Here is a 26464-nt window from a genome sequence, read left to right on the forward strand (position 1 = left end):
CCCAGCAGTCCCTTGTACAGCCGCTCTCAGACTAGGGGGAAAAAAACAGCACAAACCACCAACCAGCTGTGCTGCAGCACCAACAAGAGGAGAGAGCAGAGTGACAGACATTTCAGGTAAGATATTTTGTCTCTGTATGTAGAGGAATGCCTTGAGTTCATTAGGATGACAAAGTTGTCCATGTAGTTAGAAACGCTGGGGTATGTTGCTGACACCCATTGGAACTAAATAAGCTAATTGGATGAGGAAATACATATCTTCAACAAGTCTACTTGATTGGGACTAATTACTATTAGCTTTACCATGACCTGGAAGGATAAGATATATACTATACAGTACACAGTCATCCAACTGCCATTAGTCACCATTTCATTATCCTTCTTTTCCTGTTGGGTGTCTTGTTTTTCTGAAGTTCTCCTCAAACTTTTCCTGCTAGACAATCTCCTGACCAGCTTGTCCCCTGAGTGATTTAAGTCTGGGGTATCTTCTGGTACCCCATCATTTCTGTTTTCATCATCGTCATCCTCTGCCGTTTCTACAGTCTAAATACAAACAGAGCTTTAGAAAACAGAATTATATACATTGATTATGCCTGTGCTTTACAACATTATGGAATGGGGAAAAGAGACACCATTTGGATCCAACACAATGGAAGCATATGTAAACCCTAATAATGAACTTTTTAGTTGCTCCTTTTTGGTCTATTAAGTATAACATTGCAATCATTTTGTTTTCGTTTCAGTAGCCTGGAGTCCTGTTTGGTATGGAAATTGCAAACTATAACCCAAACTAAGTAACTTTTTATTATATCCTATCGCATGCAGACCATTGTAAATGGTTATTTGCTCTGAAAGTTAGATTGTGTGGCATGTGTGTGTTATGTCGTGTACACGCGACCGGACTTTCCGGCAGAAAAGGTCAGACGGAATTATTCCATCAGATATTACGATCGTGTGTGGGCTTCATCAGACTTTTTTTGTTCAAAAATTCCGATGGACCTAGAAATAGAACATGTTTAAAATCTGTCTGACGGAATCAATTTCTATCGGGAAAACCGTTCGTCAGTATGCTGGTCCGGCGGACCAAATACAATGCAAGGGCAGCTATTGGCTACTGGCTATTGAACTTCCTTTTCTAGTCCCGTTGTACGTCATCACGTGTGTGGCCAAGTCTGTTCGGTCTGAACTCCGTCGGAACTCCGACAGGAAGACCGTCTGACCTTTTCTGCCGGAAAGTCTGGTCGTGTGTACGCGGCATTATATGCATGTTTGCAGTACTCTGTATATCTTGTATTGTTTTCCTACAATTGTAAGTATTTAGTAAGGCTGAGCTTCGAGTTTGACTTGAACACTGGGTGTTCGCCCGTTCGCTGAACAGCAAATTTTATGGGGCGTTCGCGGCAAATTCAAGCTCCCCATAATGCATTGCCAGCCCGCAGTGCATTGCCTTATGATGATTGGCCAAAGCATACACCTGACCTGCATGCTTTGGCCAATAACAGCACGCTCCTCAGCGAGAGCCATAATTGGCCAATGGCAGAGTGCCTTTGGCCAATCATGACTCAGGGGGACCAAGTCCACGCCCCACACTATATAAGGCTGCTTACACAGCGGCCGTATAGTGTGTTATAGTTGATGGAGATAGAAAGATTAAGCTAGATTAAGCAGGCAGGTTAGTTAGTTAGTGGCAGTGTATTTGATATACAGTATCTCACAAAAGTGAGTACACCCCTCACATTTTTGTAAATATTTTATTATATCTTTTCATGTGACAACACTGAAGAAATGACACTTTGCTACAATGTAAATTAGTGAGTGTACAGCTTGTATAACAGTGTAAATTTGCTGCCCACTCAAAATAACTCAACACACAGCCATTAATGTCTAAACTGCTGGCAACAAAAATGAGTACACCCCTAAGTGAAAATGTCCAAATTCTGCCCAATTAGCCATTTTACCTCCCCGGTGTCATGTGACACGTTATTGTTGCAAGGTCTCAGGTGTGAATGGGGAGCAGGTGTGTTAAATTTGGTATTATCACTCTCACTCTCTCATACTGGTCACTGAAAGTTCAACATGGAACCTCGTGGCAAAGAACTCTCTGAGGATCTGAAAAAATAATAATTGTTGCTCTACATATTTAATAAAAAAATTGGCGGGAGTTCACCTTAACCACTTCAACCCCAGAAGATTTGGCTGCTCAATGACCAGGCCATTTTTTGTGATACGGCACTGCGCCACTTTAACTGACAATTGTGTGGTCGTGCTACACTGTACCCAAACAAAACTGAGGTCCTTATTTTCCCACAAATAGAACTTTCATTTGGTGGTATTTGATCACCTCTGCAGTTTTCATTTTGTGCGCTATATACAAAAGAAGAGTAACAATTTTGAAAAAAACACAATGGGGGTTATTTACGAAAGGCAAATCCACTTTGCACTGCAAGTGCACTTGGAAGTGCAGTCGCTCTAAATCTATGGGGTAGGTCTGAAATGAGTGGAAGCTCTGCTGATTTTATCACCAATCACGTTGCATGTCCCCCTTGGATCTACAGTGACTTTACTTCCAAGTGCACTTTCAGTGGATTTCCCTTTAGTAAATAACCCCCCATATCTTTTACTTTTTGCTATAATAAATACCCCAATTTTTTTTTAAAAACATTTTTTCCTCAGTTTAGGCCGATATTTATTCTTCTAGATATTTTTGGTAAAAAAAAAAGAAATAACCGTATATTGATTTGTTTGCGTAAAAGTTATAGTGTCTTCAAAATAGGGAATAGATTTATGGCATTTTAATAATTTTATTTATTTTCTAGTAATGGCTGTGATCTGTCACGAGCGATCGAGGGTGCCCGGCGGTCATCGTGCCCACCGGGCATTCGCATCGGCTCCAGCATGGTGCCGCGGTGCACGCCCCTAGTGGTCAAAAGGCAAACCAACGTACAGTTATGTTGTTTCACCCAGGGGAGCCAAACTGCCGCAGTACAACTGCGGCAACTGGTCGGGAAGGGGTTAATATCCATACCAGACCTGAAGGGCCTGGTATGGACTGGGGGTAACCCACTTTGTTTTTTTAAATGATTTTTTATTTATATTGCCAGGATCTGGCAATACATTACAGCCGTGAGAAATTTTGAACCCAGGTTCACACCAAGCTGCGGGAATGAGGCCGTGCAAGTTCAGCTGAACTCCCGCATGTCAGTCACGATTTTGGCGGCAATTTCAGTGACATCTGTGCAGGTTTCTGCACAGATGTCAATGCAAATCGCACCCCGAAATCACAAAAAGTAGTACAGAAACTACTTTTTGAAATTGGTGCAACGCCGCAGCGATTAGAACAGTGCCATTGACAGCAATTGACATGTGGAATCACATGTCAAAATGCTCCAGTGTGAGCCAGGGCTAAATGATTTTTTTTCCTTTAGAAATGTCATTTTGCTGCGGTACTTTTCTAAACATGGGAAAAATTTTCTACTTTACAGGCAGACTAAGGCTGGATTCACACCTATGCATTTTTAGTGCTTTTTGCATTTTGCAGATTTGCACTACAGTCCATTTAACATGGTTTCCTATATAACACGTTCTGTGGTGCAAATCTGCAAAATACAAAAAGCACTAAAAATGCATAGATGTGAATCCAGCCTAAGGGGACCCCCCAGGCACACGATTTAAAGGCATTTCATTTTTATTGTTTCACTTTAAGCATTCCTAAAATCACTGCTCCTGAAAAAAAAGCCATTTTAAAAACCTTTTTTTGCATTGATACATGTCCCCTGGGGCAGTACCCGGGCCCCCAAACACTTTTTATGGCAATAACTTGCATATAAGCTTTTAAAATTAGCACTTTTGATTTTTTACATTCGTGTCCCATAGACTTTAACAGTGTTTGCATGTTTGTACCGGGAGATGTTCGGCTCATCCCTAGCAGTTAGTACAGTATCTCACAAAAGTGAGTACACCCCTCTAATTTTTGTAAATATTTTATAATATCTTTTCATGTGACAGCACTGAAGAAATTACACTTTGCTACAATGTACAGTAGTGAGTGTACAGCTTGTATAACAGTGTAAATTTGCTGTCCCTTCAAAATAACTCAACACATTATTGTCTAAATCGCTGGCAACAAAAGTGAGTACACCCCTAAGTGAAAATGTGCAAATTGGGCAAAATTAGCAATTTTCCCTCCCTGGTGTCATGTGAATTGTTAGTGTTACAAGGTCTCAGGTATGAATGGGGAGCTGGTGTGTTAAATGTTGTGTTATTGCTCCCACTGTCTCATACTGGTCACTGGAAGTTCAACATGGCACTTCATGACAAAGAACTCTCTGAGGATCTGAAAAAAGAATTGTTGCTCTACATAAAGATGGCCTAGGCTATAAGAAGCTTGCAGAGACCCTGAAACTGAGCTGCAGCACTGTAGCCAAGACCTTACAGTGCTTTAACAGGACAGGTTCCACTCAGAACAGGCCTCGGCATGGTCAGCCAAAGATGTTGTGTGCACATGCTCAGCATCATATCCAAAGGTTGTCTTTGGGAAATAGAAGCATGAGTGCCGCCAGCATCGCTGCAGAGGTTGAAGGGGTGAGGGGTCAGCCTGTCGGTGCTCAGACCATACGCCACACACTGTATCAAATTGCATATGCTGCACACTGTATCAAATTGGTCTACATGGCTTTCATCCCAGAAGGAAGCCTCTTCTAAAGATGATGCACAAGAAAGCCCGCAACCAGGTGAGGAGTACCAAGACAAGTGTGTCTTGCCTACAGTCAAGTATGGTGGTGGGAGTATCATGGTCTGGGGCTGGGGAGCTACAGTTCATTGAGGGAACCATGAATGCATGAAGCAGAGCATGATTCCCTCCCTTCAGAGACTGGGCCGCAGGGCAGTATTCCAACATGATAACGACCCCAAACACACCTCCAAGACAACCACTGCCTTGCTAAAGAAGCTGAGAGTAAAGGTGATGGACTGGCCAAGCATGTCTCCAGACACCCTATTGAGTATCTGTGGGGCATCCTCAAACGGAAGGTGGAGGAGCGCAAACTCTGTGATGTTGTGATGTCGTCATGGAGGAGTGGAAGAAGACTCCAGTGGAAACCTGTGAAGTTCTGGTAAACTCCATGCCCAGAAGGGTTAAGGCAGTGCTAGAAAATAATGGTGGCCACACAAAATATTGACACTTTGGGCACAATTTGGACATTTTCACTTAGGGGTGTACTCACTTTTGTTGCCAGCGGTTTAGACATTAATAGCTGTGTGTTGAGTTATTTTGAGGGGACAACATATTTACACTGTTATACAAGCTGTACACTCACTACTTTACAATGTAGCAAAGTGTAATTTTTTTCAGTGTTATCACATGAAAAGATATAATAAAATATTTACATAAATGTGAAGGGTGTACTAACTTTTGTGAGATACTGTATATACATCATTCTTGTTTAGTAAGCACACTTCTTTACTAGAGGGGTTTCTGCTTCCTTGCTTTACCGCAAAGTAACATAAAAGATATCAGCAAAGCAATTATAAAACTCTGAGAGTGGAAGTGGCTTTTCAAAAGACACTGGACAAAAAACTCAGTCCACCAAAACGCTTGTGTGTTGTCAGCCCAGAATGGGACAGACTGCATATCTGTCAGATCAATGGGTATTTTTCTGTACTTTTAGTGTATTTACATGTATAAAACACAGGGAAAAGAGTGTTTATTGCAGAGATGACTATGGGCAAATGATTTGCTTCCATTTACACTTTGCGATTGTAATCGCAGGTAGAATTGCGGCAATTCTGCCTGCAACTCAAAATCACATGACTATGGCTGCACAATGTGATGGCACCCAAACTTGATGCGATTCTGCCGTGATTGTTGCACATCAGGATCACGTGGCAATAGTAGCAAATCTAGCCTTTCAAAATTGTGTGACGCTTGTCACCCAAAAAGTAGCTGGAGCATTCACTCCTAAGCAGAAGCTGTCTGTCATTGGGACATTAATCTACAGATTTCAGACATCTGCTGATGGAATAAAATGGATACTTACCTGCATGCTGACAAGTTTATGGTAGATTCCTTCCCTTATAATGAGCTCGTTGTGACTTCCCTGCTCTGTGATGATGCCATTGTTGAATCCAGCAATACTGTCTACATTTCTGATTGTTGATAAGCGATGTGCGATTATAATAGTAGTCCGTCCTGTTCTTGCCTGTATAAAGGGATATAGACATGATACAATGTGATCTATATACAGGTGAGATCTATAAAAAAAAAGGTGAATACTATTTTCTGTTGTGGCTTTCAAGCTTCCAGTGTCACCTACCTACTCACTGGAATCATAATGCTGAGCTCCTCTCTATGCAAAAATCAGCAAGATATGAGATATGAACTAGGAAGATTAATGAATAAGGTAGATAACATGATCAAACTGCCTTGATGCATTTCATACTACAGGGCTTAAAGTGTTACTAAACGAAATATGAAAATAGTCCACCCCCCAGCTTTTAAATCTTCTTTTTACGTTAAAATACTGCCACTTTATACCTTTTTGGCTGATCTGTATACCACAGTCACGTGATAAACTGCAGGGTCTGCTGAGTGTTCAGGTAGGAGGAGATTTCCACTACAGCCTGTGTCCCCATGCTGTTATAGGAGGGGGATCATCCATGAAGGAAGATGTGACATCCCACCCACTGTGTTCTTTTTTAGTTACTGGGCATGGAGGAGGAGGGACAAATGTGTGTCAATACCATGTGACCTATGAAGTTTAGGTCAACAAGGAAATGTTCTGTCCAGCACATTAGAGACCAAACTGAGCAGTTTTACTACCCTCACTGTGTCTTATCTGTCCTTGCCAAGGGAGACCCTACAGGAGGGGACGATCTGTCCATACAGAATCAAAGAGCCTTTCTACACAATACAGAGCTTAAGTTCCACAGTGAGTATAACAAGCATGCTTGTCTGCATACACAGACAGATTTTACTGTTGTAGGTTTAGTAACACTTTAATGATTAAAGGGGTCATAAAATTCTATGCATTAAGGTGAAAAACCTCCTGTACTGCAGCTGCCCCCCAGTGCCCCCCCTTTTAATTTCCTGAGCCCGATTATTCCAGTGACGGGGACGAGCACACCAGCTCCGGCCGGTGTCTCTGGACCTCATTGGATAGATTGATAGTAGCAGAAGCCATTGGCTCCCATTGCTGTCAATCAAATCCAATGATGCGGGAGCGTGGGGTGGAGCCGAGTCCTGTCAATAGATGCAGAAGCAGGACATGGGAGCATGTCCGCACCAGTGTCCTCATGGAAAGAGCATCACCGAGGGGGCACTCAAGAAAAGGAGGAGCCAGGAGCGCCGGGGCGGGACCCCAGAAGAGGAGGATCAGGGCTATTCTGTTCAAAACCCTTGCACAGAGGAGGTAAGTATGACGTATGTTATTTAAAAAAAAAAAAAGACTTTACTACCCCTTTAAGTACTTTAGCCTGAAAATCAACAAGCCAATTTGATGAAAGTTATGTACCTTTTTTAATAAACCTCCCAGTTCTTATCTCTAGTCACTGACTCCATTTTTGCATGCATCTCAGTATATTCAGCTAAACAAAACTGCCAGAGTCAGAGGATAGAGAGGTGGTTGGTCCCATCCCAAGCTGTTTTGGGAATTAATCTGTCTAATCTGCAGCAGCTCCTTTGGGGGTAGCACTACATTTGTAGAGGGACAGATTCCCCCATATTGTGACTCGCATGCTCCAGGTCTGAAGTCCACCTCCACCACAATACTCGCATCCTCCTGGCTCAAGGCCCACCTCCACAAATAAAGGAATGCCCACCGAAGTAGAATTTCAACAATTTACAGGAAAACTTCATGTTTTACAACTTGGCACAACAGATTCCCAACATCACATTTTCTGATCAGTAGTGCAGAACACATCAATACCATCAACTCAAACTCTGAAAGTGGAGCCAGCTTCCCACACTCTCTCCTATTAGCCCCCCTACAGTGTGTCCTCACATGGAGTCTCTGGGGGCTTAGGCTCACAATGCCCTCTCCTCTCCAAGCTACAAACTTACATGGCATACTCTATGTCAGGGGTACCCTGTTCCCATCCTCCAACTAAGACTCCACCCACACCAGATTACAAAGGGGTACGGTCTCCACCCATGTCTACACCCAGAGGGTTTCATTCTGCATCAGTGAAAACAAGATGAAAGGCATGAACATTGTTTACAAAATTAACTATTTATTATTTGTATCAATGGTAATATTTTTTTTCAACTCAGTGGTAAGTTGGCATGGACAAAGTAACACTGTCAACTTCCATAATTATAGGGACATAAAGATACCTTATCCAGGGCTGCCTGGACGATGGCTTCACTCTCTGTGTCCAGAGCGGAGGTAGCCTCATCCAGAAGAAGAATTTTAGGATTGCGAACCAGCGCCCGTGCGATGGCGATCCTCTGCTTCTGACCTCCACTCAGTTGTGTTCCTCTCTCCCCCACAAGAGTGTCAAATTTCTAGAAAGAAACAGAGTGGGTGATTAGCTGGTCCCCTGAAGTGGAGTGTAACCTGTAACACCAGGCAAAGATATACCATTAGTCAAGACAAGGGCCCCATAGTAGTTAGGGGCCAATTTACTCTCCAGATGAGCTCTAGGTTCTGGGTGGTGTTCACTATCTGACCATAATTTCATATTAGCCCTTGTACGCACGGTCGGACATTCCGACAACAAAATCCGTCGGATTTTCTACGAAACTGGTATTGCATACACACGATCGGACAAAGTTGTCGGAAAATCTGATCGTTTGGAACGTGATGACGTTATTTCATTATGACGGGACTGCGTTCGGGCTAGTAGCCAATAGCTTTGGTCTAGGAATTTGATCTGAGCATGCGTGGCACTTTGTCCGATCGAAATTCTCTACAAACGATTGGACAAAGTCCGATCGGACCATGTTGTCAGAAAATTTTATAGCCCAGCTCTAAAACTTTGTCAGTTGGATATTCCGACGGAAACAGTCTGATGGAGCCCATACACAGTCGGATTATCCGACAACACGGTCTGATCGGACATTTTCTGTCGGAATGTCTGACCGTGTGTACAAGGGATTAGACAATCTGAAAAAAAAAAAACAACACTCATTATGTCTATCTATAAGTCTATCTATCTATCTTGTCAGGCCCAGAAGAACTGATTTGAAGACAAATGCAGGTCAACTTTTTCTATAAATGTTTACAATTTGTTGGGCATGACCAGTTCACTTGAAGTTAACATATTTAAATGGTTTCTCTTTCTACAGCTGTAATTTGGTAGATACATTTTACATACATCTGGTAATTCCATGATGAAATTGTAGGCATTGGCTTCTTTGGTGGCCTGTTCAATTTCCATCATTGTGACATCATCTCGGCCATATCGTATATTCTCTACAATTGTAGTGTCAAAGAGAACTGGTTCCTGGCTCACCACACCAATTAGTTCTCGTAGATACCGAGTGTTGAGGTTGCGAATATCTTGCCCATCAATTGAGATCTACAAAAATATTATATTTATAAAGATTTATAATTATAAGCAATATTACTGGTGCATTCCAAAATTATGAATTATGTTCAGTCTTTGAGTACATTCACTTGACTATGGGATGCTATTTTTATTATATTGCATTAGGGCACAGTGTGGCTCACTTTTAAAGATGAGTAGAGAGTTTGGTTAGAATTTAAAAAACCCAAAACAGTAAAATCAGTCTTTATATGCCGTAAAGCATGCTTGTTATACTCACTGTGGAACCTAAAGGGTTAATCCTCTGCATTGTGTAAAAATGCTGTTTGATCCTGTCTTCTCTGTTCCTCCCCTTCTTCCACAGTCCCCAAACCAGCTCCTAATAGAACAGAGGCTAGGGGACAAGCTGCACATGCTCATTTGGTGTGTATTGCTAGAGAGAGCCAGGGCCAATCAGCACTGTCCAGACAGAGTCAGGGGTCTTGCAGCCTTATAGGACAGTCAGAGTAGAATGAAAACTCCTTCTACACGCTTTAACCAGACACTGATAGACGTCACAAGACTGCTATATACTGCTGATGAGAAAAGGTATTTAGCAGTTTATATTTACTAAAACTATTGCATTTCCATATGCTGTGTACTGTGGGAGACCAGATATAGTGAATGTAGGGTCCTGGGTTTAGTAAAACTTTAAGCTTGGACTGAACTTTGGATGCTTGGATTAAATGTGAATTTTAGGGAAGTTCAGTGAGAACATGCCATGATGCATTACAAACACTTGTCATTGGCCAATGGGACTTTGATCATTGATGGTTTTTAACAAAGTTGGAACTCTATAAAAGGTTGCTGTCTCTGCAGCCCTTAGTCAGTGCGAAGTTTTAAGTGCGAAATTTTCAGTGAGAAATTTTAAACAAATAGACACTCATTTTTTAAAATAATTTTTGCAGATTCAATATGCCTGCTCAAACCCTAAGAAATTGTGCAACAACGATTTTAATAGAGATACATTTTCTCTAAACTGTCTCAGGAGTCAGGACAAAGATGTGCATATGTTAGGCCAAAACAAAGCAAATACAGTTTAATCGCTTGTGTACATATACTTTCAGGCCCTATTCACATCTTTGCATTAACATCTAATTTTGAAGAAGTTCTAATTAACTAGATTGCATTTAGTTTACTAAAGCACTGTTTATCTCAAAGAATTCAAATTTTTTTTTTTCATAAAATACTGTTTTTTTACATTTTTGCATCCTAGTGTTGCCTTTTTTCCATTTCTGGTCCATATGCCTCAGCTTCCCCATTGTTTGCAGTGGCTTCCTGAAAACAACTCTGGTACTTACATGAGATTGTAGTAATTGGATTTATAACTACTTAAATACTTTAATGTGTGATTTTTCATAGGTTTTGTGGGCCTGACGATTGCTGTGCATTTTCACATAAAAAAACAACATAGTATTTTGCTTTTAGGCCAAAAAGTTCAATTTTAGTCTCATCTGACCAGAGCACCTTCTTCCACATGTTTTCTATGTCCCCCCACATGGCTTCTCGCAAACTGCAAACGGTACCTCTTATGGCTTTCTTTCAACAATGGCTTTCTTCTTGCCACTCTTCCATAAAGGCCAGATTTGTGGAGAGCAGGAATATTAGTTGTCTTGTGGACAGATTCTGCCACCTGAGCTGTGGATCTCTCGCACTCCTCCAGAGTTGCCATGGACCTCTTGGCTGCTTATATAATTAATGCTCTCCTTGCCCAGCCTGTCAGTTTAGGTGGACGGCCATGTCTTGATAGGTTTGTACTTGTGCCATACGCATTCCATTTTCAGATGATGGATTGAACAGTGCTCCGTGAGATGTTCAAAGCTTGGAATATTTTTTTTTTTTTTACTGTAACCTAACCCTTCTTTAAACTTCTGCACAACTTTATCCCTAACCTGTCTGGTGTGTTCTTTGACCTTTATGATGCTGTTTGTTTACTAAGGTACTTTAACAAACCTCTGAGGGCTTCACAGAACAGCTGTATCTATATGAAGATTCAATTACACACAGATGGATTCTATTTACGAATTAGGTGACCTCGGAAGGCAATTGGTTCCACTAGATTTTAGTTAAGGGTATCAGAGTAAGGGGAGCTGACTACAAATGCAAGCCACACTTTTCACATATCCTAATAAAATACATTTACGTTTTTGGTTGTAACATGACAAAATGTGGAAAAATTCAAGGTGGATGAATACTTTTTCAAAGCACTGTAACTAACAGGTACAATATAAGGTCTAGCAATCAAACAAGAATATCCCATGTCTTGAGAGAGGAAACACCTCTTGCTATGCATTTTCAATTGTGTTTTTGTAACTTTTTTAAAAAATGTTTTGGCTTCTAGGGAAGAACTTTCACCACTGTGCATTAAAAGAACTTAAAAATGCATTACTGGGCAGAAAATGCATTTTTTTATTATTTATTTTAAATAGGCTGCACATAGATGTAAGCTTTATAGATGTGAATTGGCCTAAAAGATGTTGGAAAAGTTTAAGTTGCACTTACCGAGCCTTCCCCCGGATCGTAGAACCTCTGAATGAGCTGGACAGTGGTACTTTTACCACAACCGCTACTCCCAACTAAGGCCACAGACTGGCTACTTTGGATCTTCAAGTTCAACCCTTTCAAAACCTGCCAGGAATAGAGGTGAAATTAGCACTACATGATTTATTATTCCATGTGGCCATTTGTGAAGTGAATACAATTGCTGACCTGGACATTGGGTCTGGATGGATAAGCAAATTTCACATTTATGAACTCAATATCTCCTTTTATCTTGTCAGGTTTATGTCCTACTGTGGAAAAACTGTCAATCTTTGGTTCCTGAAAGAGATAATATTTTTGGATAAGACTGAAGGATGGTACAAATTCTCCCATATAGGAAACCTATGGTGAGTTAGGTCATCATTAAAAATCTATACATCAAGTAAGGTGTAGGTCCCAAGCTAATCCTACAGAAAAGTTCCATATGAGTTGCTACTATTGGATTTGGGTGGGCTGAAGTATGGGTATGTCTAACTTTGGTGCATAAAAACAACTGGAAATGGAAATGGTAGGAGACACTTTGTGGATTTTTGTTGGTAGAACCGGTTCTGTGTATTTTCTATTTACCCATTTGGGGTCTGTACATCTAGAAACAAACTGCTAGCAGAATAAAATAACAGTTTGCCCTACCCTTTTTGTTGGTTTAAGGTGTATTGATATAAAGTAGCCAACCTGTGTTTCTATCAATCTGTCTGTCTTCGACATCTGTCAAAATTTGGGTATCATTTTCACATTTTTAGTTATTACTAGTTATTTTTAGATATGTACATTAAAGTGGCCATCTTTAAGTCAGACTGTGTAGTCAGCATACTTTTCTGAATGATTTCTGAAATAAAATCATGTATATGATAAATATCCTAACTCTAGATCACTAAATGTTTATGTGTCTAAGCCTACAGAAGCCATAGATATGGACTTAGATGTGGGGCAGTAAGGTTATATGTACACGCATAGATTTCAGGCTGGACGATAGAAATCTATTGGATTCCTCCATCCACACTAAACAACATGGATGGAGGAATCTCCACTGCTGGCTACTGTATTTAAGCAACCATGACCACCTGGCTGCTTGAACACCGAACAGTGACTGCATCTGATAGGGGCTACCCATCGCTCAAATGTCATGCAATTCAGCAGGAAAGGGAAGAAATTTGAGCCGTGTATGGAAACTTAAGACATAATAGTCATGACTTTTGGCAGGTACATACAGTATGTATTTACAAATTACCCATAGCTTTTCATATCCTCTGGAACTTCCTACCCCAATTTGTCTGTCTATCTCCTATGCTGTCTATCTTTGGGTGAAAACTGAAAACGTATCTCTTCAGAGAGACCTATCCACCTAAAAACCTATCCACCTAAAAACTGAACTTTTACTTTCTGCATCAACTCATCCCTCACAATTAATGTTTTTTGTATCACTTGCCCCTCCCATTAGATTGTAAATTTTCATGAGCAAGGCTCTCCTAATTATTCTGTATTAAATCCTATTGGAACTTTACTGTCTCTTTTTATTTTGTAAAGTGCTTCACTAAATGTTTGCACTATATAAATCCTGTATAATGGTAATACAAATGATAGTTTTTATTAGGAACTGTCAGAAACCTTACTTACGTTATCAATAATCTTGAATACACTGTACGCTGCTCCTCTCGCTGTAGAAAAAGCTTCTATATTGGGGGCAGCATGACCAAAGCTAAAGGCGGCAAATGTTACTGAAAAAAACACCTGAAATCCGAAATTTTAAGAAATAAAGCGTTTGTCAAGGCAAAAATAATAATAAAAAGACATGCAGTACATTTCTGGAGATCATGTACATTCCCCCATGTTTTATCCCTTTAAACACACTACAAGCATTGAAAAATAACTGTTGATGGGCCAGAAATATAGTGTGCTCCTATCTTCTTCTTTGACATGACACAGTGTATTTTCAGCTCTTAATTCAGCCCTGCCAACTTCATTTTTGATGGACTAAAAAAAAGCACAGACCCTTCCTCATCTCCTCCCCTCTCCTCATCACCATACCCTCTCCTTGTGCACAGGAAGAGAGCACAGGAAGTCATCAGCTCACAAGATGTCCAGCAAAATCAATAGGTGGTTTTTGTACTTGACAAACAGCTATTATATACACACGTCTTTGAATAAATATTGCTATTATTATTATTTTAAGTGTTTGTAAACCCCAACAATGGACTTCTTTAATTTTCTCTGTTTTGGTCTGATAAATATCCCATTGAAAGAATGGTGTATTTATCAGACCAAAATGGAGCAAATTAAAGAAGTCCATTGTTGGGGTTTACAAACACTTAAAGTGGTTGTAAACCCTTACAACACACTTTGAACTACAGGTAAGCCTAGATTAAGGCTTACCTGTAGGTCCAAGAAATATCTCCTAAACCTACACGGTTTAGGAGATATTTGCCGAAAGACAGGCGCCGCTGTCTACGGCGCATGTGCCTTAGACAGCGGCGCGCAGGTGCACTGAGCAACGGCACCCGTCAACGGCGATATGCCACGTGTGGCGGCTCCAGTGCGCATGCGCAGGAGTGACGTCATCGCGGCTTCGCCGTATGACAGCGGCGGAGCGGCGAGACCCACCGAGAAGATGGATGCGCCGGACAACAGGGGACAGCGGGTAGCCACGCTCACACCCTTTGTGCATTAGCATTCATTTTTTATTTTATTTTTGCTAGCAATCTGTTCGTTTTTAAACGTTACGTTTACTTTTGTGTGACTCAGTGGAGGCACTTTTCAGAGCTCAAATTATTCGGTTGAATAAAAATCTGTTCAACCCATACTACACGATTTGGTGCACTTTTATTTTTGTTTTTTCTGGTGATATGACGCTTCGAGGCCTATGAGAGGATCTGAGCGGATTTGGAGATTACGTGATATCCGAAGGATTGGGTCGTTTTCCGGGTTCCTGTATCGAAACGTCTATGTGATCGTATCTGCACAGACTGACCTCCCTTAACAGGGGGTCACCGGTGATCTGGTAAGCCTCCATTCATTATTGATCTACAGAGGTGAAGGGTCCACGTGGTCAAGCATTATTATTGTTGTTTGAACAAACAAGATTAATTACTCTTTGTTGCATATTCACATGGGACATTATCTACACTGTGCTGCATCATTTATTTAATTTTTTTTGACTATTTGGTTTTATAGTTTGTTTTTTCACTCTATTGGACACTTGAGTTATAGATAAATGTCTTTTTTGACTTTATTGGACATTTGAATTTTGAAAGTATTTTTCATTAATGACTTTCACATTATTTAGGTTTTCCCCAACATTTATATATTTTTTTATTAAGTCACATTCACATTTGAAGGCTAAGCGCTGCACTTTTATTTATTCTAGGTAAGTGACACATAATAGGCTAATATGTGATGCATAGTAGTCCATTATGCTTTACCTTTGCAGGGAATGAAAGAGGAAGTAAACCCATCAGGGTTTACTTCCTCTTTAAAATAATATTTATTCAAAGATTTGTGTATTTATCATGGACTGCAGGCTCTATAGGGATGAATTATGAGTGTCATGTAGACCATACTTTAATTATGCAATAGGGTCTTGCCAAAAGAACACCCAATATGACATGGTAGGAATTGAAGGGGGTAGGAGCATAAGCATCAAGGAGCTAAGTGTAAAGTGCAGTAATCCACAGAAGCCAGTCAGTTGTATGAGTACTGTAATTTGCTCGTAATACTTTACTCTGTGTACTGATTTACCAAATAAACTCAATAATATTTAAAAGGTTTATCTCTTCTTTAGAGATGGAAAAAGACAGTACTGAATCTTTCAATTGGTAAAGCAGAAAGCCCTTTCTTGGAGTCGCTTCAAATAAAACGAATGCCTTGTACACACGGTCGGACATTCCGACCACAAAATCCGACTGATTTTTTCCGACAGATTTTGTCCGAAACTTGTGTTGCATACGGACGAAGTTGTCAGAAAATCTGATCGTTCGGAACATGGTGACATTCGTTGCATACGACAGGACTATGTAGAGGCTAGTAGCCAATAGCTTTGGTCTCGTAATTTGATCTGAGCATGCGTGGCACTTTGTATTATAGAAATTCTCTACAAACGATCGGAAAAAGTCAGATCGGATTTTTTTGTCGGAAAATTTTAGATCCTGCTCTCAAATTTTTTCTGTAGGAAAAAAAGTCCAATAGAGCCCACACACATTCAGATTTTCCGACAATATAATCTGATTGGACCTTTTCCAACGGAATTTCCGACCGTGTGTACAGGGCATAACAATTACAAGCTTTTTTTTTATGTATCACAGCAGTCTGATTCATGATCTATTGAATGACTCTTCCCATCACATAAAAAGTCTCACTCCTAATGCAGCAGCGTGCCCTATGGATTTTTGGTCATCTAAAATAAAAGAAATTCCATCATACTGATTGTTTTTTCAGAGTCTCTTTCAGAGTTTATGAGAGATATTGTATATTAAAGTGGAAGTAGTAAACCCTCCTATTGTTTTCACCCAAGGAAGCTGCCATCTTGGCCTCTGTTTAGTCTGTTACTCTGTTTTTCAACTGCCGTGAAGCTGCACATGTGATCAGTTATGACACCAGCCATTGGATGGTTTGACAGTTTGGTTGAGAGCACAACCAATGTGGCAGTTACAGTTTCTGGCACGTGTCAGGAATGTAACAGTTTTTTAAACTGTTAAATCTGTGGGATTACTTCCGCTTTAAGCTAGTGAGTAATTATTTGGGCCTAAGACCCGTCTTTGCAACTAAGATCCATCCACTCATTGATCCCCTATCAAATGAGAGGTCCTCAGTGACTTACATAATGGCATAACGGGGATTGCAGAAGGATGGATCTTAGCTTCTTTAAGGCTGGGCCTATTCCAAAATTGGAAAGGTTGTGGTCTTATTAACAAAATTAAACCAAGAGACTGTCAAGAGGCAGAGAGGACTTGTCTGGTAGGAGCATGCAGATTGCGGTATTAGCTTTAACATTAGCCAAAGAAGTGTGATAAAACCTTTGTCATACCGTTAATATATCCCCGGTGCTGAAAGCTTCATGGATAACCAGGGTAGTCCCATACCAAAATGCCAGCCCATATGCTGAGTATATGGTTAGGAATGCAAATCCAATTGACACATTACTTGTGATTGCCTTTTTGATTCCGATGTTCTTGGCATCTTCCAAATTCTTTTCATACCTGCAAAGATGGAAATTGATTTAATCAGACAATCCAACACTATTATCCCATGGTAGTAGATTTTCGTTTAATGTCCATTATGAGAATTCCAATAGCGAGAGTAATCCTACAGTCATGGGGTGAAGTCGAGAACTCAAGTGGGAGGATATTACTATAAGAGTCAGCAACAGAAATAAGCAGTTTTCAACCCCTCAGCGTATCTTCAGAACTAACAAACAAATTTGGGTCAAGTCACCCCTATAAAATGTTTCAGAAAAAAAAGATTTGTATTGAGCCTTTTTGGAAAGTGTTCTGGGTATAACGGTATATATAGTAAAATAGAAAACAAGAAACTTTTTCTTTACCTTTCAATTTCCTTATTTTGTCCACCAAAGGCTATGACTGTCCGAATTGCTGCCAAGACTTCTTCTGCCACTGCTCCGGCTTTGGCGTAGGCTTCCAACTCTTGACTGGTAAATGCTGCCATGATCTGCATATATACATTTTCACATAAAGAATAACCTATTTCTTCTACAAAAGGAAGTAGTATTTAAAAAAGTGTAGGAAATGAGATGTGTCTGTGTTGCTACAGAATTTGTCACTTTGTTCGTTCAGGGCAATGTGATACAGTCTATTGGTTTTCCACTTCCCTTCCACCTATGCTTTCATTGTGCTTCCTCTTTGCTGCAATGCTTAGCTAACCAATCGCCAGGCCTTTGGCCCTTGGCCAATTGCCAGGTCTGAACACTTTCACGTGGGGGATGGGATCGTTTTTGACAGTTGACATCACGGAGCTTACACAGGGTTTAGAACCAGGGCTTTAATGGAGGGTTCCAAATATAGTGACGGTATGGGTGAGATAGCAAGAGAACCTGTCACTTTGCCCTTACTCTCTTAACTGGTTTGGGTGAGTGGATCAATGTGCTGAAAAACCTGTACCTTTTAAGCCATGAACCAACAACTTTTTACAGCCCCTTATAAGAGCATGTACTTGTTCTCTTCTGCCTTTGGGGACCCACAGCAGCCACATAGGCTTCTATGGCTGCATAGAGCCGTGGCGTGCAGATCTCATAGAGACTATTATGTGGGCTGTAAGTGGGATCTTCAATGGTGGCGTATGCTCTGCTCAGCTAAATTCACCATTGGATGCAGAATTCATTAGCCAAACCCTACAGGAGTAAGCATAACCTTGCAATATTTTGAATCTCAAATATTAATGCATAATATACATTTGAAATAGGATGCTCCTTTCATTTTTTAGGACACTTTTGACAGTGCAAAATGTGAACTTACACTATAGATTACATTGCTTGAAAATCTCACATCACAGCACCTGTAAGTGCTAGTTCATACAGACGCAGGATGAAAATCGGCATCCGGCATCATGTTATACATCCTCCACCCCACCTGTCCTGTGATAATTGGATTGCCTGGGAGCCCACTGGGGACCATCTGGGTCAGGGCACTTTTTAAGACCTAGTGGTTGGGAAAAAGGACTTAGCAGGTGCATAGGATGCTCCCTTTTGGCATTTTGATATCTGTATTAGCCATAAGGTATGTCTTACCTTTGACCACATAGCTGCTGACAGCCCCATAAGTGGACTGATTGCCAAAACCACCAGAGTTAGCTTCCACCCCTTCACAAATCCGATAACAAAACCTGTCAGGAAGGTAGCGGCGTACTGAAACAACATGGCAAGCTGCTCACCAATACCATCATTTATTTTTGAGACATCACTGTAAAGAAAGTACAAAGATTTCATACAATTAAACATTGTAGACAAACAATGTAGACTTAATAAAGGTTTTTTTTTTATATACAGGTGCATCTCATAAAATTAGAATATCAAAAAGTTAATTTATTTCAAAAAGTGAAATTCATATATTTTATATAGATGTAATACACACAGACTGATATATTTCAAGCATTTCTTTTTTTGATTTTGATGATTATGTCACTTACAGCTAGTGAAAACCCAAAATTCAGTATCTCAGAAAATTAGAATATTACATAAGACCAATAAAAAAAAGGATTTTGAATACAGAAATATTGGCTTACTTAAAATTATGTCCATGTACGGTATAGTATGCACTCAGTACTTGTCAGGGCTTCATGCTTCCCTCTGCTGACGAGATTTATGGACATGCTGATTTCATTTTTTAGCAAGACTTGGCACCTGCCCACACTGCAAAAAGTACCAATACATGGTTTAATGATAATGGTATCACTGTGCTTGATTGGCCAGCAAACTCGCCTGAACTAAACCCCATAAAGAATCTGTGAGGTATTGTCAAGAGGAAGATGAGAGACACCAGACCCAACAATGCTGATCCCATCCATGCCACGCAGTATTGATGCAGTAATTCATGCAAAAGGAGTCCCGACCAAGTATTGAGTGCATACTATACTGTATATGGACATACTTTTCAATAAGCCAACATTTCTGTATTCAAAATCCTTTTTTTTATTGGTCATATGTAATATTCAAATTTTCTACAAAATTAAAAGAAAGAAATGCTTGAAATACAGTATCTCACAAAAGTGAGTACACCCCTCACATTTATGTAATTTTTTTTATATCTTTTCACGTGACAACACTGAAGAAATGACACTTTGCTACAATGTAAAGTTGTGAGTGTACAGCTTGTATAACAGTGTAAATTTGCTGCCCCTTCAAAATAACTCAACACACAACCATTAATGTCTAAACTGCTGGCAACAAAAGTGAGTACACCCCTATGGGAAAATGTCGAAATTGGGCCCAAAGTGTCAATATTTTGTGTGGCCTCTTGGGCATGAAGTTCACCAGAGCTTCACAGGTTGCCACTGGAGTCCTCTTCCACTCCTCCATGACGACATCACGGAGCTGGTGGATGTTAGAGAATTTGTGTTCCTCCACCTTCCATTTCAGGATGCCCCACACATGCTCAATAGGGTATAGGTTTGGAGACATGCTTGGCCAGTCCATAACCTTTACCCTCAGCTTCTTTAGCAAGGCAGTGGTTGTCTTGGACGTGTGTCTGGGGTCGTTATCACGTTGGAATACTGTCCTGTGGCCCAGTCTCCGGAGGAGGGGGATCTTGCTCAGCTTCAGTATGTCACAGTACATGTTGGCACTCATGGTTCCCTCAATGAACAGTAGCTCCCCAGTGTCTGCAGAACTCATGCAGGCCCAGACCATAAACACTCCCACCACCATGCTTGACTGTAGGAAAGACACAGTTGTCTTTGTACTCCTCCCCTGCTTACCGCCACACACACTTGACACCATCTGAACCAAATCTTGGTCTCATCAGACCACAGGACATGGTTCCAGTAATCCATGTCCTTAGTCTGCTTGTCTTCAGAAAACTCTGCGGGCATTCTTGTGTATCATATTTAGAAGAGGCTTCCTTCTGGAACGACACCAAAACAGACCAATTTGATGCAGTGTGCAGCGTATGGTTTGAGCACTGACAGGTTGACCCCCCCCCCCCCCATCCCTTCAACATCTGCAGCAATGCTGGCTGTATGCATACATCTATTTTCCTAAGACAACCTCTGGATATGATGCTGAGCATGTGCACTCAACTTCTTTAGTCAACCATGGAAAGGCCTGTTCTGAGTGGAATCTGTCCTGTAAACAGCTGTATGGTCTTGGCCACAATGCTGCAGCTCAGCTTCAGGTTCTTGGCAATCTTCTTAGAGCCTAGACCATCTTTATGTAGAGCAACAATTTTTTTTTTTCTGATCCTCAGAGAGCTCTTTGCCATGAGGTGCCATGTTGAACTTCCAGTGACCAGTATGAAAGAGTGACAGCAATAACACCAAATTTAACACACCTGCTCCCCAGTCACACCTGAGACCTTCTAACACTAACGAGTCACATGACACCAGGGAGGGAAAATTGCTAATTGGGCCCAATTTGGACATTTTCACTTAGGGGTGTACTCACCTTTGTTGCCAGCGGTTTTCGATATTAAAGACTGTGTGTTGAGTTATTTTGAGGGGACAGCAAATTTACAAGCTGTACACTCACTACTTTACATTGTAGCAAAGTGTAATTTCTTCAGTATTGTCACATGAAAAGATATAATAAAATATTTAAAAAAATGTGGGGGTGTGTCTCTGTGTGTATCGCATCTAAATAAAATACGTTTCACTTTTTGAATTGAATAACTGAAATAAATGAAAACAAAAAATGCACAGAGTACAGAAAGTTTGCCAATGTTTCAGCTAATCATATACTAAGGTCAAAGGGCCCTCAAGGTTCAGCTAACTATGACTTATGAAAAAAGTTAATTATCTTACTATAAGTGAGAAGTCCTATGTGTCGCGAAGAAGGCAATAACCAAAACATCCAAATATGATATAGAAAGCTAGGAAGATATTGTTACAGCAGGTCAGTTAAATAAAGCAACTGCAATGTGGGGATATCCTGCACCCAGAGTGGTGACAGTCACATCTTTAAGAAACATTGCATTATGTACCAAGGTCAGGGCATAACACCAATGAAAGAACACCTCCAATGCATCTGATCTGTGAGATGCGCTCCAAAACACTGAGCCAAGACTCACGGGAGGCGAAGAACACACTAGGACCTAGTAAAAAGTAAAAATACAAACACAATACATCTATTAGATTATGTTCCAAAGCAGCAAAGCTCAAAGTTGGAGTCAAGTTATTTAGAAGATGATGGAGCAAGTGCATGTTACCATCAAAAGAATGCTGGGGACTTAGCAATCAGTTTTGAACTATTTCAATGATATAGGAAAGACGACATGATGTTCCATTCATGTCCAGGTTCAAAGTAAGGCTAAATAAATGATCATACCTGTGGAATGCCATAGTCAAAAGAATGTTGGGAGTATGGCAGTCTGCTCCACAACATCCCAAATGACATGGGAAAGGGATGCAGGTCCTCAGCTATTCAAAGAAACCTATCCCCAACCTACGAATTGGCTTGGAATACCGCCTTGGGGCAATTCAAGTTACAGTACTGGTAGACCAATGCAACAATAGATAAAGGAGGATTTAGACATTACCAGTTAGGTCATTAACAACATGTAACATACAGATTTGTATCAGATAAAAGGATAAGTAAACAATGTCAAACTGACATAGAACAGGTGAGAAGGTAGGATAAGTGAGGTCGGAAAAGTGATTGGAGTCACCAGTAATGACAGGATTCACAGATCCACGTGGTGGTGATCCACCAGGGACATGCACATCGGGAAGGTGTCCCATCCATAAAGGGATAAAGTCATACAGATCCTCTTACACCGTTTCACAGCTATTAATATTTAAAGTGGTTGCAAACCCCATTCATGAAATATGAATTAAGCACATATATCTGTAGTGTTTTCTTGTCTCACTTCAAAGCTCTAAGGCCGCGTACACACGGGCGGACTGTTCGCCCAACTTTGTCCGCTGAACAGTGTTTGGGCGGACAGTCCGCTCGTGTGTGGGCTTTCAGCGGACAGTTTCAGCGGACAGTTTGACGGACAAGGTTTTTCGGAATTTCCGAAAAACTGTCCGCTGAAACCTTGTTTCAGCGAACAGTCCGCTCGTGTGTAGGCTTGTTCGTCAAACAAAGTTGCGCGCATGCTCAGAAAGGATTTACACGCCGAAAGTTATAATGCAGTGTATAGGACGTCGTATTTTTCGTCCCGTCGTACGTGCCGTTCACGTCATCGCGCACGGTTTCAGCAAACTGTTCGTTCGTCGTGTGTGGGCATGTCCGTCCATGCTAATTTTGAGCGGACTGTTTGCCGAAACTGTTGGACGGACAAAGTTGGGCGAACAGTCCGCGCGTGTGTACGCGGCCTTAGTGTGGTTTCTCTCTGGTGCTTCATCCCGCTGTTATCAGCATGAGTCACTTTTGACAAGTTCTCCACATGAGATAACATGAGCTAAAATTTAAGAACACGGCCCTGCATGTTCCTTTGTTACTCTGCCTATGTGGGGGGGGGGGGGGGTGTCCCTTTCTTCTAATCAGCTCTTACACAGTGTAAATGCAGTCTCTTCACCCTTCACTATATATTGCTGAAAGAAGAAGAAAGATTTTTAACATGCGCTGCACTTTTGAAAGGGTATAGAAAGGGGAAGACTGAATATATACAAGTAAAACATATCTAGGAGGATTTGTTTCATCCCTGTGTATACTATGAGGCTGTTCATTTCACTGGTTATATCATATACCTTATATGTGAGGGTTTACAACCACTTTAATACTCAAGAATAAATGTTGCATAGTGAAGGGATCTAGTGGGTGGGGAAATGCTGCCCAACACAGCCCAATGGGGTTGGTGTGAACGTGTCCTAAAAAGTTCACCTCAGTGATTTATAAACCCTGTTGCTAAGTATAGTTTTTTATATACGTACTGTACATAGGGGCAGTCATATTTGCGTACACATGTGGCATGTGCCTCTATATTTTGATTTGCACACTTACATGATGGCTGTGCTTTACTGCTCATTCTTACTATGCAAATCTATAAGTCAGATGACTGAAAAAAAAAATTGCTCTTGCTTTAAACCCTAATTACAGGAATACTATCACTTTAAATAATTTGTTTGGGCAAGCTTGGCCGAAAACCAGCTATTTAAAGTGATAGTATTCCTGGAGTCAGACTTTACAAGATACACCCTCAGTCAAATAAGCTGTGTTCTCACTCGCTTAGCCTGGTGTTTAGTTGTCCTGCGTCGCTGACATCGAACCAGCTGATATCCTGTCGCAGCACAGCGTGGAAAAAGTTCTGTCTGATCTTCTTACTCTGCCGTCCAGCAGCCAGAGTCCAGCATGAGATCTGAAAGTAGGCAGCAATTAGAGCCCCTCCTCCCAGACCGGTGTAGTAATAGGAAAACCTGACAATGGAACATAAACATTCATTTATGACTTTATATAGAGCCAGCATTTCTGCAGAATTTAAACCAATCACACCAGGTCCCGCCCTCGAAGAGCATACAAGCATTTTGCCCACAAAAGCACACACTAGCACCAAGATGTGCTGAAGACAATTAGAAGTATGTTTTCCAGAGGAAACCAGAGAACCTAAAAGAAATTCACCTAAACATCGGAGTCACATACAGTGCCTTGAAAAACATAAATGTATTTTATTGGGATTTTATGTGATAGACCAACACAAAGTGGCACATAATTGTGAAGTAGAAGGAAAATTATAAATTTTTTAAACATTTTTTTATAAATAAATATGTAAAAAGTGTGGCGTGCATTTGTATTATGTCCCTTTTACTCTGATACCCCTAACTAAAATCTATTGAACCCTGATGCCTACAGATGTCACCTAATTAGTAAAATAGAGTCCACCTGTCTGTAATTTAATCTCAGTATAAATACATCTGTTCAGTGAAGCCCTCAAAGGTTTGTTAGAGAACTTTAATAAACAAATAGTATCATAAAGGTCAAAGAACACACCAGGCAGGTCAGGGATAAAGTTGTGGAGAAGTTTAACCACTTGCTTACTGGGCACTTAAACCCCCCTCAGTCCCAGACCAATTTTCAGCTTTCAGCGCTGATGCACTTTGAATGACAATTGCGCGGTCATACAACACTGTACCCAAATGAAATTTTTATCATTTTTTTCCCACAAATAGAGCTTTCTTTTGGTGGTATTTAGTTACAGCTCGGAGTTTTATTTTTTGCTAAACAAACAAAAAAAGATGCAAAAAAATAAAATAAAAATCATGTTTTAATAGTTTGTTATAAAATTTTGCAAACGGGTCATTTTTCTCCTTCATTGAAGTGCGCTGATAAGGCGGCACTGATAGGCTGCATTGGTGGGCACTGATGGGCTGCATTGGTGGGCACTGATAGGCTGCATTGGTGGGCACTGATAGGCTGCACTGGTGGGCACTGATAGGCATAGTTAAGGCGGCACTAATAGGCACAGATAAGGCGGCACCGATGGGCACAGATAAGGCGGCACTGATGGGCAAAGATGGGCACAGATAAGATGGCACGGATGGGTGGCACGGATAAGTGGCACGGATGGGTGGCACGGATGGGCACTGATAGGTACCACAGATAGATGGGACTGATGGGCACTGATAGGTGGCTCTGATAGGTGGCACTGCTGGGCACTGATGGGCGGCACTGCTGGGCACTGATGGGCGGCACTGCTGGGCACTGATGGGCGGCACTGGGGTGCAGCACCTTTGAGGCAGATTGGGTGGCACTGTGGGTGGCACTGTGGGGTGGCACTGTGGGGTGGCACTGTGGGTGGCACTGTGGGTGGCACTGTGGGTGGCACTGTGGGCACTATGGGCACAGACGGGGGGCACTTACTTTTACTTTTAGTTAAACTTCAGGATGGCACTGCGGGAGGCAGGTGGGCACTGGCAGGTGGCATGTGGTGCCTTGCATTGCTGGCCGTGATCGGGACTGATGTCCCGATCACGGCCGCCGGTGATCGGCTTTTTTTTTTTCTCCTCGCGCTGTCAGCGCGAGGAGGAATAATAGCCGATTACCGGCTCCGTTCTATCACATGATCAGCTGTCATTGGCTGACAGCTGATCACGTGATAAGGGGTCGGGATCGACCCCTTACACGGATCGGTGATCAGGCGAGTCTCACGGACTCGCCGATCACAGAGCACGCCGCGCGCGCCCCTCAGGGGGCGCGCAGGCCGCTCGTAACCGGGACGACGTCAATAGACGTAGTCCCGGAAATCTAGGTCCGCGCTAATGCCGTCATTCGGCAATAGCGCGGTACCCAAGTGGTTAAAGCAGGGTTAGGTTATAAAAAAAAATATCTCAAGCTTTGAACATCTCATGCAAGCACTGTTCAATCCATCATCTGAGGCTGGGTTCACATATGAGCATGCAGCCGCTCATAGCAGCAGTCCAATGCATCCTCATTCACAGTTTTAGGTCTGATTTCAGCTCAAATTTTGGGCTGAATTTGGACCTGAAATGGACCAAAAGACGCACATCGTTCCTGTGCAAACCACACATGAGCCACTGCGGAAGTATGTGAACTGGCTCCATAGAGAGTCGGTCCCAATCTTCTGCTATTGCGAATTGAATGCGAGGAACCCAGCCTCAAAATGGAAAGAGTATGGCACAACTGCAAACCTACCAAGACATGGCCGTCCACCTAAAATGACAGGCTGGGCAAAGAGAGAATTAATCAGAGGCCCGTGGTAACTCTGGAGGAGCTGTGGAGAATCTGTCCTCAGGACAACTATTAGTTGTGCACTCCACAAATCTGACCTCTATGGAAGAGTGGCAAG

At 41.5% G+C, this 26464-nt stretch overlaps 1 protein-coding gene across 3 annotated transcripts in view; it reads right to left on the reverse strand.

Moving 5' to 3' along the window:
- Nucleotides 1–26464, reverse strand: part of LOC143996051 (ATP-dependent translocase ABCB1-like) — a 102276-nt gene that overhangs the window by 58469 nt on the left and 17343 nt on the right. For 2 of the 3 annotated variants that reach the window (XM_077490858.1, XM_077490859.1), the window contains exons 6-16: nucleotides 23886–24077; nucleotides 18796–18967; nucleotides 17596–17720; nucleotides 17080–17251; nucleotides 13677–13790; nucleotides 12231–12341; nucleotides 12024–12149; nucleotides 9312–9515; nucleotides 8329–8499; nucleotides 6035–6196; nucleotides 366–542 (exon numbers count right to left, since the gene is read on the reverse strand). In XM_077490858.1, the coding sequence (XP_077346984.1) occupies nucleotides 366–542; nucleotides 6035–6196; nucleotides 8329–8499; nucleotides 9312–9515; nucleotides 12024–12149; nucleotides 12231–12341; nucleotides 13677–13790; nucleotides 17080–17251; nucleotides 17596–17720; nucleotides 18796–18967; nucleotides 23886–24077 (1726 nt within the window). Of the gene's footprint in view, nucleotides 1–365; nucleotides 543–6034; nucleotides 6197–8328; nucleotides 8500–9311; nucleotides 9516–9762; nucleotides 9980–12023; nucleotides 12150–12230; nucleotides 12342–13676; nucleotides 13791–17079; nucleotides 17252–17595; nucleotides 17721–18795; nucleotides 18968–23885; nucleotides 24078–26464 lie in introns of those variants that run through there. The other variant, XM_077490860.1, reaches the window with a different exon arrangement.

The sequence above is a fragment of the Lithobates pipiens genome, unplaced genomic scaffold, assembly GCF_037356315.1.
Source record: "Lithobates pipiens isolate NorthernLeopardFrog02 unplaced genomic scaffold, aLitPip1_a1.2 Scaffold_19, whole genome shotgun sequence".
Classification (NCBI taxonomy): domain Eukaryota; kingdom Metazoa; phylum Chordata; class Amphibia; order Anura; family Ranidae; genus Lithobates; species Lithobates pipiens.